This window comes from Mchenga conophoros, linkage group LG15 (assembly GCF_057382185.1).
Source record: "Mchenga conophoros isolate Kocher_MC1m ecotype Shallow Benthic linkage group LG15, M_conophoros_male_GT1.1, whole genome shotgun sequence".
Classification (NCBI taxonomy): Eukaryota; Metazoa; Chordata; class Actinopteri; order Cichliformes; family Cichlidae; genus Mchenga; species Mchenga conophoros.
The window spans coordinates 4,620,766-4,635,397 of NC_140540.1; the positions used below are offsets into that span (position 1 = coordinate 4,620,766).

Here is a 14,632-nt window from a genome sequence, read left to right on the forward strand (position 1 = left end):
GACGAGCTCGCTAGCCAATAGGAGGGTATAGAGTGAATAGAAGTGCGCTAAGTTTAACTTTAGAGTTCAGAATAATCGATATCATGGGTACGGGGAGGGGAAAAGGTGATCTTTCCCGAGAAAACGGCTTCATAGCGGGACTTAAAGAAGCATTGGAACACAATAATGCAAAATTATATTCTGTATATATAACGTGTTAATCTTTAGAGAACATTATGTGCAACATGGACGAATTTTATGATACTTATAGCAAATAAGGTCTTCTTCTCGTCATATCTATGCTTTTTATTATCTGTGACAATCACGGTGGTGCTGTTTTTGGAATAAGCTGCCTGCTAACCGGAGATCAGTTACATCTGTGACTAAAAATAGACTCAACATCTTTTTAAAAAAAATGTTATATTTTGCTGTCACTGCCTTAATGCGTTGTAAAACTACATAGATATTTTTGTCTTTTGTGTTAAGCACATTGAGTTTACACAGAATGACATATGCTGCATAAAGCTGTTGCCAATTCCAGTTAAATCTGGCAAAATATCTGTCTGTTTTTGTATACTATCAGCTTAGAGCATTACAGTATAAAGTCGGGAGAAATCAAATATCACTGAAATACACTGAAAACTATTGTAATTTTTTGCTTTAATAATATGCTGACATTTGACATTTACTGAAGTCATGAATCCCCCGTCCCACAAACTTAAAGGCCCATTTCAGTTTCCAGTCCAACGCAACCATGTGGTTGTTCACATTAGTGGAGGACTTGATTGTTGTTCTAATAATAGCATGTAGAAACTTGTAGAAAGATTTTTCCAGATCTGTGCAAATCTATTCCTCTGCAAGGCTTAAGATGCTTCCTTCAGGTGTTTATTTAAAACAAACAGACACTACCTTAACCGTAAAGCAGAGTGGACGCAGCATCAAGTCAGTGATATGTTTTGGCTACAGGATTTAAAAAAAAAAAAAAAAAAATCAAAAATGGGTTTTCCCAATAAACATAATCCCAAACGTACTTCTAAAACTGTGGCAAAATGTTTTGAGGTTAACATATTGAAGTGGCTGTAAAGGCCTGGCTTGAAGGCAAGAGAAGATTTGGGGTGATTGTTGACCAGCATTGTGCTAGTACTACTGTTGGCTGCAGACGGACGAGGAGGAGAAGAAGGGGAAGGCATGTTCGGAGGTGGCGAGAAAGAAGGATTGTGGAGCTGAGAGTAGGGATTTTGAATGTAGGGACTAAGACTTTCTGATATGATGGACGTAGTTAAGGAGGACAAGCAGAGAGTTGGTTTTAGAGCAGGGGTGGGCAACTCCAGGTCTCGAGGGCCAGTGTCCCTGCAGGTTTTAGATGTGTCCTTGAACCAACACGGCTGATTTAAATGGTTAAATTAGCTCCTCAACATGTCCTGAAGTTATCCAGAGGCCTGGTAATGAACTAATCACTAATGTGGGGTGATCTTGGCTCAAGAGTTTGGTGTTCGCCTTGTAATCAGAAGGTTGCCGGTCTCGGTCGTTGTGTCCTTGGGCAAGACACTTTACCCGTTGCCTACTGGTGGTGGTCAGAGGGCCCGGTGGCGCCAGTGTCCGGCAGCCTCACCTATGCCAGTGCGCCCCAAGGTGGCTGTGGCTACAATGTAGCTTGCCATCACCAGTGTGTGAATGTGTGTGTGAATGGGTGGATGACTGGATGTGTAAAGCGCTTTGGGGTCTTTATGGACTAGTAAAGCGCTATACAAATACAGGCCATTTACCAATCACGTGATTCAGGTGTGTTGACCCAAGGTGAGATCTAAAACCTGCAGGACACTGGAATTGCCCACCCTTGTTTTAGAGAAAGGATGCAAGAAATGCAAGAAAGGGAGGGATGGAGGCGGATAATTCGCTGTAGCGAGCCCTACTGGGAGCGACTGAAACATGCAATCAAAAATGTGCAAGCGATTTGGATTAATGAGACTTGTAGTGCTTTAAAGGATCAGACTAATCAGCAAGGGACTATGATATATATATATAAGTATCAGTCCAACAGAGTTCATTAAACTCTCAGAAAAAAAGGACCAATTATAAAAACTGTAAGCCAAAAAAAAAAAAAAAAAAAAGTGAAACAAGTTGCAAAATAAAAAAAAAATCCTTTAATTACTTTTTACTTTTTGAAATGAGTACATTTGTGCAGCTGGAAACAAATGTGTACTTCTTGAAAACATCAGTTCATCCAGACTTTTGACATAGTCTTGACATATTTACATCAACAGCGTTATTTTCCTAGTGCGGGGAACATTGGCGTAACTGATTAAAACAAGATATATGATGAAAAATGATCATAGCATTCTTCTCTGGGTAAAAATATATCACTTTATCTCATGTGATTTGGTATCACATTTCTTCTGTCACTGATGTGGTCAGTGTTTATGGACCACTGCAGCTAGCTGATGAGTGCTCTATTTTCACACTGTAACATAAATGTAAATAAGTGATCAATGCTCTTTAAAAAAAAGCATAGACTAATACATCTTTGCTCATTCTTGGCCTCCGGTAAGTTTATGGAACAGTTCTTCATTCTGTGTTTCATTCTGGTCTTTAGATCGCGTGGAGAGGAAGATGTAACCACCGATGAACTCGTGGACTACCTTGCAGTCACAGCTCACACAGGAGAAGGCTATTGACACATGTTGATCAAATTCTATGGCCACCTGTAATTACATACAAGAGATTCAGGATTTAAAGTAATGCTGTCTGTAGATAATACACCAGAAATGTCCTGAATGAAGGAAGAAAAAAAAAACAATCCCTCACCTGTCTTATCTCCCAGTTGACATTCCACTGCTTCATGTTGGCGAATCTCCATGTGGTGACAGGCAGCCCAGTGGACATGTCAATACGAATCATGCGGTTATATGAAATCCCAAGAATTTCATCCTTCTTACTCCCTTTGAATCTGAATGATTGAAAAATAAGCAAAAGGAAAATCTCTTGGATTATCATTCATAAATGACATTGAACGTCTATTATATCAGTCCTTTCACCGTACCTGACAATGTAGTATTTGATACCAAACTCTGGGAGTGATTGCCATGCTTGGATGAAGCGCATCTTGGCCTCCACCAGGGACAGCTGTGCTATGTTTTGGTGTGCCTCGAGGATACGTGCGGTCAGCTTGATGCAGAAATCAAAGGCAAATTAAATAATAATACTTAAAAAAAAAGATAGCTGTCGGCAAAGTAAAATATGACGAACCTAAGACAAACCTGTTTGGTCTTGTGTTTCTTTGCGTATCGTGGCGAAACAAAACACTCGGCGTTCATATCCATCGCTTCGACGTCAGGAGCTGATTGACCAGGAGGGGGCGCCAGGTTCTTCATTTGCAGAAAAGATTGAATGTGCTTCACTTCTGTTTTGTAAGAGCTGTACGCCATTGTCTTGCCTTTGGAAGCGAGGACACATGCAGCTTTCCACTTAGCATACTGGGTTTCCTGGTCCAAAGGGAAGGAATAGAATAACAAGGTGTAAAGTTTGCTTCAAATTTCTCATGTTTATATACACAAATATACACAAGGCATTCGTTTTAAAATAAAGAAGACTTACTGGTATTGACAGAAAAAAAGCACAAAATCTCAAAAAGTAAAGATTTTGCTTTGAAAACATTCTCTTTACTTATATGAATGATAAGGTGGGGCTTACATTGTCACATCGGATGTACACCTCATTCATTCCATCAGCCACTGGCAGCAGAAGCTTGATGCCGAACTTCTTTTCAGTTACATTGACATCAGGGACCACCTCACAGCCTGGGAATCAAGAAGAGGAGATGGTAATATAAGAATGGATAGATACAGCAGATCTCTAACAGAATATTGTCACAGAATATAACTGCTGTCTTTGTGGCAGCTTAAAAATGTATATTAAAGAATTACATTTTAAATCTCAATTTCAGCTTAGGCTGCTGCCCCCGCGACCCGGCCCCGGACAAAGCGGATGAAGATGGATGGATGGATGGAATTTCACATCATATATGAAATGATCAGAATACTTTGGTTCTCTGTTTTTCTAGCCTTTGAGGGGAAATGATCATTCTCATTTGGTTCTCAGTGGGAGACTAACCTTTTTTTCCCCCAGCTATGTATTTTTAGTGCTTGTCTCTATTAATGTAGCTTTGCATATTCATACTTTAACATAATTCTTTCTCATCTTATACTGGGTCTTTGCAGCTCTTCAGTTCATCCACAACTGGTTTTAGCTCCTCTCATTCCCTCCTTTTCTTCTACTGACTGGCTGCTCCTTGTAAACAGAAGATTTGAACAGCCATGTGCTAGCTATGTACCTCTGTGACCATAATAAACTAACACCTGCTCTTACTGAAATCATTACCAACAGCAATTTCAATTAAATTTCATCTCAAATTTATTTATATAGCACTAAATTACAAAAAAACAGTCCCCCCAAGGTGCTTTGTATTGTAAGATAAAGCCCCTAGAGTAAAGAAGGTTTGGGGGAATCCTGTTAACTGTTAATTTTGTATGCCACATGCCAGAATAAAGTCCAGAGTGTTATAAAAATGGTGGGTGGGCTTATCTACATTTTGACAGAAGCCATTGATTCTAATAACAGATTAAATGCAGTGTTTATGATGTCACGTAGATCGTGTTGTTCTCAGCAGCTACATAAATGTTAAAATCCCCCACTATGTTATTTTATGAAAGCAGAGCACAAAATCAGATAAAAACTCAAAGAATTTAGAAAGAAACTGTATAAGGGCCAGGAGGACTGTAGTTATGACAAATAAAACAGTTTTTCTGTGTGTGTTATTTTTTGTTTTCTAATTATGATTTACAAAGCTAAGAGTCAGGCTTTCAAATTAATTAAAACTGACTGGTTCTTTTGTTGATTAACAAGCCGGATTGGCAGATTGCTGCCAGTTCTCCTCCTCGGCCTGTGCTTTAAGGATTCTGACAATTAGTATGACTTGGCGGTGTTGTCATTTAAACTACCATATTCATCCTGCTGTAACCAGGTTTCTGTAAGGCCGAAAAAAATCAACATGTTGATTATTATCATTACATTATCTACTAACAGGGACTTAGAGGAGAGATATCTAAAGGTAAATAATCCACATTTAACACTTTTACTTTTTGGTGGAGTTCTTTCTTTGTCTTTTTATGCTTAAATAATTTGTTGCTGATTCCTTTTGGTGGTTTGTGAGTAGATACAGTCTCCATTAGGATGAGGTTTTGGGGGGATGACAGGAGGAGAGAAGCTACAGGGAGGTATGTTGTGTGAGTCCTGAACTTTTGGTACACAGGATTGCATACATATATCCTTATATATATATGCAGAGCTCTTTATTTGAAACAATCGCCATGTTTGATAATGTGAAATAAAGTTATGAACTAAAGAAAAGCATAATAGGGCCCATTTAAATTCAAACTTATTAATAATTTTTTCACATAATTCTTTTTTACTGACCTCGGAGGTGAAACTGCTCTATTGGTTCTCCACTGGAGGCCTCCTTGTTCTTGTAGTAAGAGATGGTGGTGTCCTTAAATACAAACCAGTACTCTTTGTATGAGCGCAGCGTCAGTCTTTTTGGCCTGATTTAGCATTGAAAAAGTACATTTGTTTAAGCAAAACTGCATAAATGTTTTAAAATGTGCATAAAGTCTTATTTTTTAATAACGGAGGCTGCTCGTTCAGAGCAGCAATTCTGAGAGCCTTTCATTAATTATCAGATATCCTCAGGGACATTATAAAACAGGAGCATGAATCAGAGACAAAAACACACAAAATGAATTTTAAAACAGAATATTTTATGTTTATCCAGTACGCCTTTGATCTCTAACAAATGTTGATCTTATAAACCTTAAATTTGGTTATTTAAGGGCAGCATGCACACACATTACTATGATGATGAATGATTACACTTCAATAATTATTTAGCATCTTTGTGCAATATAAATGTAATATATTTAAAGTTGGGTTTACCTAAACAGTCGGAGGGAATTTGCCAGCTCTGGGACGTCTGTAATGTCTTCCTGGGGGCAAGACAAACAACTGTCAATTATCCCATGCATGCAATTAGCTAAGGCTTGTCTATCAACCTCAGCTTCAGAGCAGGTATTCTACTGCAACAGAGGTGAAAACATTTGGTTTTTAAAAATATGTTTACCAGAATTTTGTCTGTGTGTCCAGCCTCGAGTGTCACCTCCAGGTTGGATAGGGCTGCCTCTATTTCGTCAATTTCTGGTTCATTAGAGTTGTTCAGAGGTTCAGTGGACACGGTCAGTTTACAAATGCGATACTGTTGGGACAAAGACTTCTGGTTAGGAATCTCAAAAAGCTAAGATTCTGCACTGGGCTTAACAACTACAAGTGGTAATGAAGTTCTCCGACATGACTTAGGAGGTTATGCAAGGCTGGCATGAGTCAGAGGGAGGTTTGAGCACAGCCCAGCGTGCCAGCCTTTGCACCAATGTGTAGGTGAGTGCAGCATTCCTTTTGAATCTGTGATTTCTGAATCACTGTCCCAGTCGTTGCAAAATAATAGCTGAAGTCACCAAAGATGGGATGAAATCAGGACACTCATCATGTTGCAGGTAATAATCAGCTTCCTCCTATTGTGTCTGTTGGGGCATTCTAATTATTACCGTACTAGCTTTTCTGCTACTCTGTCTTTAATTGTATGACTCGTTTCCCTGCCTCCCCCTCCTTTCCTCCTCTTCCACTGGGATTTTCCTCATGTCCTGACATGTCCTCAGATGGATTTAGGCACCCACATCACTCTGCTGTACTATGAGCGTTAAGAAAAACATAAACTGTATCAAAGACTAAAAAAGCTGCATTACTGTGGCCCTGAAGAATTGCATGCCATGATCTTCATTTCAAAGCTTTACCAAAGGAAAGTTTACACTAGTATGCCTTGTTTTATGAGAAGTGTAATGTATAATGACATACAATCTATAGCTTTATAGTCCTCAGGATCCAAATCTGAGCATTTATCCAAAAACAGCCAGTCAAATGAATAAGGAGTAATTTGTTATGTGAAGCATCTTGAAATTTGAAATATAGTTCATTATTACTTCTGCCAAGAAAGTTGTGTTTTTGGGACAGTTGGCATAGCATTCTGTCTGTCAACACAACAAACATTTTGAATGAATCCTGGTAAAACTTAGTATGTGTGTGGTGTGAGGTCATGTTAACAAGCCATTAAAACTCTTAATTGAAAATTGACAAAAAGCCTTATAACTTATTATCAGCATATAGAAAGTGCCATATAAAAATGAACACAATGTGACATGATTAAAACTATTGTCCTCTCCTTCAAAATCAATACATTGATCAGAAAGTGTGATAATAGTGCTATACTGAGCTATTTAAAACTATGTTTCCTACTGATCCTGTGAGTATGAATGACATATATTCTAAATATCTCATTATTTATTATAACTTTGTTATAGTAACGGGTTATAACCATTTAAATACATAAAAAGCTGAATACATGCAAACATTTTTTTAATGTTTTTTGGAGGTAAAAAATTATATTTATTACTTAACATTTAAACAGTGAAATTAATATTACACACCTACTAAATCCACATAAATAAAAAATAATTATATCCAAAAACTGTCAAATTTACTAAAATTGATTTCAGCAGAGCAAATAACAAAAGCCTGCACGTGGCTCTTGGTTTGGCTGCAAAGCTCTAAAAGTACATTTAAAAAGAACAAAGAAACAAAATGTAAATATACTAAATATAAAACTATTCCCCTAAAAAGAAAGTGAGCTGAGTTGGAGGTTTGTGCTCTCCAAGTGCTTCTTGTTATTAAAGTTATTTTATTGGGCCACACAACAGTTTTCTCATTAACCCTGTCACTCATCAACCAAACCATCCTCTTGCGAAGGGTAACAAGGGTTACATTTAATAATCTTCCACACGTAGTATATGCAAGCAAACAATAATGATTGCACAACATTTAAACAACTTCAACTGTAAAAAATCATTTGCTTGCTATCTGCAATGGCAAGTTTTTCTCACCTGTAAAGATGCAAACATCAGCATTTCCTCTTCAGTGCAGTCTATCTCTTCCAACAGGATAGACCAGCGGGCCTGCTCATATAGCTGGGTTATCCTGACGCCATCATACTAAAACACAGAAACATGCGGTTTTAGGTCAACATTTTCCTTTTTTTGTGTTCACCTTGGATCTCTTACCTTAGGATTGATATCAAAGAAGACATTGTACTTGAAGCGCAGTAGTAGCTTGTCATAGTCTTGAATGTCTTGCTCCATAAGTGAACGGGATGAGTCCAACCACCTGTTTATTATAACAACAACAAAATCAAATGTTTATCTAGGGAAAGAAATATCTCTCAATGTATAATAATCAGCTTGAGATAGGAAATCCGGTCGGTTTCTACCCTGCATTGTTGACTGCTTTGTCCACCAGTGACAACGGCTGATACATCTTGGCCAGCTCGGCAGGTGGCAAGTTTGTCTGAGATTCTGCAAGAGGATTTTCTCCAAACCAAACGCTGGTGGCAGACATTGGCATCCCATTCTCAGGGTCATAGGTTGCTTTCATGGTCTTACTATACATGGGGCCTAGTTTGAGGGAAATAAAGGGCTAATGATTAGCTAAGATTCAACATATCTTCATATTTATACTAAATATAAAGGTACTGCATTTAAAATCCAAATTCCAAGAAGCCAAAGTTAGAATATAACTTCGAAAAAAAGGTGAGAGAAAAACAAAATAAACTGAGCTACAGACTGAAGGCGGAGCGATTTTTAGGATGGTGCAGAGTATGAACTTGGACTCAGAGGAAGAGTGCGAGAGTGGGTGTTCCTGGAGAACACGGCAGCATACTGAACAATTCTGTCAGATCTCACTGTTGAGAAATGTGCCCTGTCAGATCACAGATGCACTACATACCATGCAAAACTTAAAACTACAGTGGGGATGCTCCATTCATATACCTTGAAAATATGTATGTTTATATACCATTTTTCTTTAGGTTAAATGAACTTCATGCAAAATGCAGCACACAGAAAGTAATGAATCAAATGCACATATCGTTGTAAACAGCACCAATTCCCTTAGATAGGCTTACAGAGTCTTTCAAGGCACATGAAAGACCATCTATTCCTATTGCACATCTTTTTCTTTCAGAGTACCTGTTCCACTTGGTCCGCCACTGAGTAAATCTATGTCCCAAATCTCCTCCTGCTCTGAGTCCTTATCTTTCTTCTTCTTCTTTTTGGAGGCATCATCCGGAGGCTTCAGCAGTGACAGTTCTTCTGGTCTTCTAATGTCTGAAATGGTGCAAAGCAGGAGCAGACAGGAAGAATATGGGAAGGAACTTGAACCTTGAACTTAGAACAGTGAATGAGGCATTCAAAATTAGAGCTATAATAATGCAGGAGAGAGCAATCAGAAGAAACAGACGCTTACTGAGTATTCTGCAGATGTCTGTCACCGTCTTGAAGACCACATTGGAGAAGCTGACGGTCATTTGGATGGTTTTCATATTGGGAAGCTGCAGTAGCAGGGGTTTATGCTGGGGTGTGTAGCGCAGCTCAGCATCGGCCTGTGTAGCAAAATGAATTGTATTTATATTAGCTTCATGTTTACACTTCTGTTTACACTATACATGCTTCCCTTAGGCAGCATCATTAGAAGACATAGCATAAATTTTCACTGCTATGCAGATGACACCCAGCTCTATCTATCTATGAAGCCAGATAACACACAACAATTAGTTAAACTGCAGGAATGACTTAAAGACATAAAGACCTGGATGGCCGCTAACTTTCTGCTTCTTAATTCAGATCAAACTGAGGTTATTGTACTCGGCCCTGAAAATCTTAGAAATATGGTATCTAACCAGATTCTTACTCTGGATGGCATTACCTTGGCCTCCAGTAACGCTGTGAGGAACCTTGGAGTCATTTTTGACTAGGACATGTCCTTTAATGCACATATTAAACAAATATGTAAGACTGCTTTCTTCCATTTGAGCAACATCTCTAAAATGAGAAATATCCTGTCTCAGAGTGACGCTGAAAAACTAGTTCATGCATTTATTACTTCCAGGCTGGACTACTGTAATTCATTATTATCAGGATGTCCAAAGAACTCGCTGAAAAGCCTTCAGCTAATCCAAAATGCTGCAGCAAGAGTGCTGACAGGGACTAGAAAGAGAGAGCAGATTTCTCCTGTTTTGGCTTCCCTTCATTGGCTTCCTGTTAAATCCAGAATTGAATTCAAAATCCTGCTCCTCACATACAAGGTCTTAAATAATCAGGCCCCATCTTATCCTAATGACCTTGTAGTACCATATCACCCTATTAGAGCACTTCGCTCTCGCTCTGCAGGCCTACTTGTTGTTCCTAGAGTATTTAAGAGTAGAATGGGAGGGAGAGCCTTCAGTTTTCAGGCCCCTCTTCTGTGGAACCAGCTTCCAGTTTGGATTCGGGAGACAGACACTATCTCTACTTTCAAGATTAGGCTTCAAACTTTCCTTTTTGCTAAAGCATATAGTTAGGGCTGGACCAGGTGACCCTGAATCCTCCCTTAGTTATGCTGCAATAGACGTAGGCTGCCGGGGATTCCCATGATGCATTGAGTTTTTCCTTTCCAGTCACCTTTCTCACTCACTACGAGTTAATAGACCTCTCTGCATTGAATCATATCTGTTATTAACCTCTGTCTCTCTTCCACAGCATGTCTTTTATCCCATCTTCCTTCTCTCACCCCAACCGGTCGCAGCAGATGGCCCCGCCCCTCCCTGAGCCTGGTTCTGCTGGAGGTTTTTTCCTGTTAAAAGGGAGTTTTTCCTTCCCACTGTCTCCAAAGTGCTGCTCATAGGGGGTCATATGATTGTTGGGTTTTTCTCTGTATCTATGAAGCGCCTTGAGGCGACTTTTGTTGTGATCTGGCGCTATATAAATAAAATTGAATTGAATTCATGTCACGGTCCCCGTGTCTCTCTGGCTGGCTCACGCTGGCTACACGTGTTGTTGTTTTTTGTTTTTGTTTTCTGTCTCTCCTCCTCCTTTCTGCCTGGGTGGAGCTCGTTACGGGCTCTCGCTCTTGGCCCACCACCTGTGTGATTGTGTCCACCTGCTGCTGATCTGGCTGATTTCCCCAGCTGCTATTTAAGGCAGTGGCACAGAACAGCTCGCCGCTGGAACGTTGAACCTCCTGAGTTCGTGCTCTCGGCATTATCAAACTAATCCCTTGTGTGTATTTTGCTGTGGAACTAACATTGAATTCTCTGTGTAGATATCCCTCTTCTCGACCAAATCACGGGACCTGCCCGGGTGTGGCAGCGTGTGTGGAGTTTCGGAGCGAGTACGGCTGAAGAGGAGTACGTGTATATATATATTATAAATAAAATAAATAAATAATCCCCTTTTGTTCTCAAAGAAAGAACTGTCTGCGCGTGAGTCTGTCCAGTAGCCATGACACTTCAGGTGTCAAGCCAGTGTATATCCTGTATATTTACTTTGTGTTGGAAACCCAGTATTATCAATATCATGTTGGTGTGCATGTAGTAAAAAATGTCTGCCATTGCAGTAGAACTAATCGAGATTTAAAATAAATATTAAAGCGTTTTTGTCTAATTTATACTTTGGTGTTTTTGTCCACATTTTTTACACCATTACTGGAATCAGGGTTTGTACTTGGGCTTAAACATTACTTGACTGGATAAGATATCAAACATTATTATGTACCTATATGGTTTTGGCTACAGTGAATAGGTCAATAAGAGTTTCTCTAAGTGGGAGGATATAATTTTATTTAATAGCTTCCAACGTGTTATATAAAACCTCTCTACACCTTTAAGAGCTGCAAGAACACACGTAATTTATTTAGCCAGATTTGACTGGAGAACACCTTCCCATTGGATATTTTAAGGGATATTCCACATTCCTTTGGGTGTAAGAATTCATCTTACCTGGATCCCATACTTGTCCAAGGTCCAGTGGGTCTTGAGCAGCCAGCATTTCCTCTGTTCCCACCACAAAGCATGGTCCGACCAATCCTGAGGAGCCTCTGCAAGGCAGACGTATTAAGTAAGACATTTTATCACCTGCATATTATTAACACATGTCAGGTTTAAGGGGTAGTTCACACATAAAGTTATTGCACTAATTTACATGTCGGGTTTAAAGAGCCTTCAGGGGGAGGTTCTGGCTCCATAGGTAACATACTTCACCAACAACTACATCTGCTAGCGTCACAAATATTTTCCGCTCCCACGGTTGTGTAGGTGGTGTGGTTTAATGAGTCTACCTGACATCATCTTATGGTGCTGGGCTGAAATCCATCTGTTGATGACAAGCCGCTTAGTCATTTATTATGTCCCATGCTCTTTGAATCACCTCCATAAAGTTGCCTTTAAGTTAGCCACATTAGCTCCTCTGTGTTTATAGAGGAGCGTAAATTGATATCAGATCAGAGACTGGCTGAACTTTGGCCCCTGGGGCTACACAAGTTGGCGCACTGTGACAACACAATGGCACTGTAGTGTAGAAGAATGCAGCTCAAACAAGGGTGTGCCTTGGCTAACAGAGCTGCTGTAGCACCACATGTAGGTTGAGGTTGTTTGTTAGCCTTTGTAGTTACACACTTTTAAAATTCCTTCCAGCCACTATGCAGAAACACATCCGTGCTAAGCACACTTACTGATTTTCTCCACCAGCTTAAGCATGAGGCCACCGATGTGCAAGTCTCCCATCACCCTCATCTTAAATTTCATGGACTCGTCACCTTCCTTTTGATCCACCTGCACAGATAGCTGCCACGATGTTTCTCCATATTTTGCAGGTGTAACCATGGTCCTGTTCTAAAAAGACAATGAAGAGATTATTAAAAAAAAAAAAGTGGGGGTGCTCAAGGGTTTAGTGAACGTGACCACAGGGGCACAGCACAGGGGATCTTAGAAGGAAACTACTATCTCTAATTAAGCACTTAGTGAGGGGAATTACTCTAAAATATGTGCATTATTTTGCTGATCCCGTTTGTTCGGATAATAAGGAAATGTCTGGGATTGAGTCAGAGGATTGAGTGTTTCTCAACATTCTGATTTACTTGGCAAAGATTTCACCACCACACATCCCTTACTGTTTCTGTCTCTGAGTGGCCGCGTATGGAGTAGATTCGAATTCTGCTTCTGCTGCAGTGTCTCTGCAATGATACTGCAGCCCCCGATCTACTCCCCTCACTCAATACCATTTATAAATAAGACACCAGCGAACACACCGACGGGCGGAAGAAAACAGATCAGACTGCAGAGCACGCAGCATGCGCTAACTAACGCGACACAACCTAGTATAACAGCACACATCTGGGGGATTGATTGGTTGATGTTAATAAGGTAGAGTGATGGATGAAAGACACAAGGCAGATAAGAAAGGAAAGGGGGAGGAGGAGGAGCAGCACAGCTGTGGAATGTGTTACGAGCAGGGACACGAATCTGGTGCAGGAGAGATCATACAAAACAACAATCTCCACACACTGCACCAGCCTACATTTATATCACATCTGAGCTCTGAAATGTGGGAAATAAAGACATGAAAACTCTGACACAAACTAATCTGAACTATTCACCGCAACACTGTATATCAGTGACTTTTTGATACTGCGTTGTTGTGATGGTGGATTTTTTTATATACACACACTCTGCTTTCTTTGTTCTGCTCCCTTCCTGCACTATGCGCTGCTGTAGGGTGCAGTAAAAAGTTGGAGCTTGCATGCCTGCTGAGGGAAAGCTTGTTGAGATGTGTCGGAGTATGATGAATTCACTGGCATAGTATTACACTAGCTGCAAAAAAACTGATGGAGACAGCAAATTTGTTTTAATGCAGAAGCTCTAATAAGAGAAAAGCAAATATATTCATGCAAAATATACAATTCAATGAGATCTCATATTGGAACTCCTCATACAGGACACCCACACCACGTAAAAAAAGGCCTCAGCGATTCCTTATTCACTGTAAATAGTCACTAAGCTCCGAAACAATCCTTAAATCATTCAAAAATTATGAAAAATGATAGCAAACTTTCTTTAGAAACTTTCATAAACAGAAACTTTCCAAGAATTCATGATTCCCAGAAGAGTCTTGGGGTGCATTTATCGCTGAGCCCTATATAGGCCTACGGATAAATCCCAACAGGGTCATCGCAATCATGTGTTATGATTTTTTTTTTCTTCGTCAGAGATCAAATTCCGTAGTAAAATAACGGTAACCTCTCCCCCTATCAAGTATATACAAATTTCCCAACCGAGAATAAGAAACCCATTCTTACCTTAAATTAAAGTTTCCTGCCAGTGAGCAATTCCTGGATATTTTCGTGGGAAGTGGACTGACCCCGAGAATGAGGCTCCTTTGGGAGTAAAACACGCCCAGTTCACACAGGTAGAGAACGGAGGTGGGAACGTAGGAGGAAGTGGCCGAGGTGCACGTAGCATAATATCCCACAGAGGTGAGTTTGTTTTCAGCAAAATATGAGAAATAAAATGAATAAACTACCATACTGTCCGTCTCAGTGGTTAAAAGGTACAGACCAGCTAAAGCTAGCAAGTTTATCAATGCTAACAAAAATATTTCAGTGAACATACTCAGCCGCTCAGCTAATACTG

At 39.8% G+C, this 14,632-nt stretch overlaps 1 protein-coding gene across 1 annotated transcript; it reads right to left on the minus strand.

Annotated features, from left to right (window-relative positions):
- Positions 1-2,122: 2,122 nt before the first annotated feature.
- fermt1 (FERM domain containing kindlin 1) lies at positions 2,123-14,424 on the minus strand. The gene is made up of 16 exons (XM_085247514.1): positions 14,299-14,424; positions 12,676-12,835; positions 11,945-12,042; positions 9,436-9,571; positions 9,159-9,296; positions 8,402-8,585; positions 8,196-8,298; positions 8,019-8,126; positions 6,152-6,283; positions 5,968-6,017; positions 5,452-5,576; positions 3,670-3,776; positions 3,237-3,461; positions 3,020-3,144; positions 2,785-2,926; positions 2,123-2,681 (listed from the first exon to the last, which is right to left on the minus strand). Exons 2-16 carry the CDS (start codon positions 12,824-12,826, stop codon positions 2,508-2,510), a joined length of 1,998 nt encoding a protein of 665 aa, XP_085103640.1. The 5' UTR covers positions 12,827-12,835; positions 14,299-14,424; the 3' UTR covers positions 2,123-2,507.
- Between the last annotated feature and the right edge of the window lie 208 nt (positions 14,425-14,632).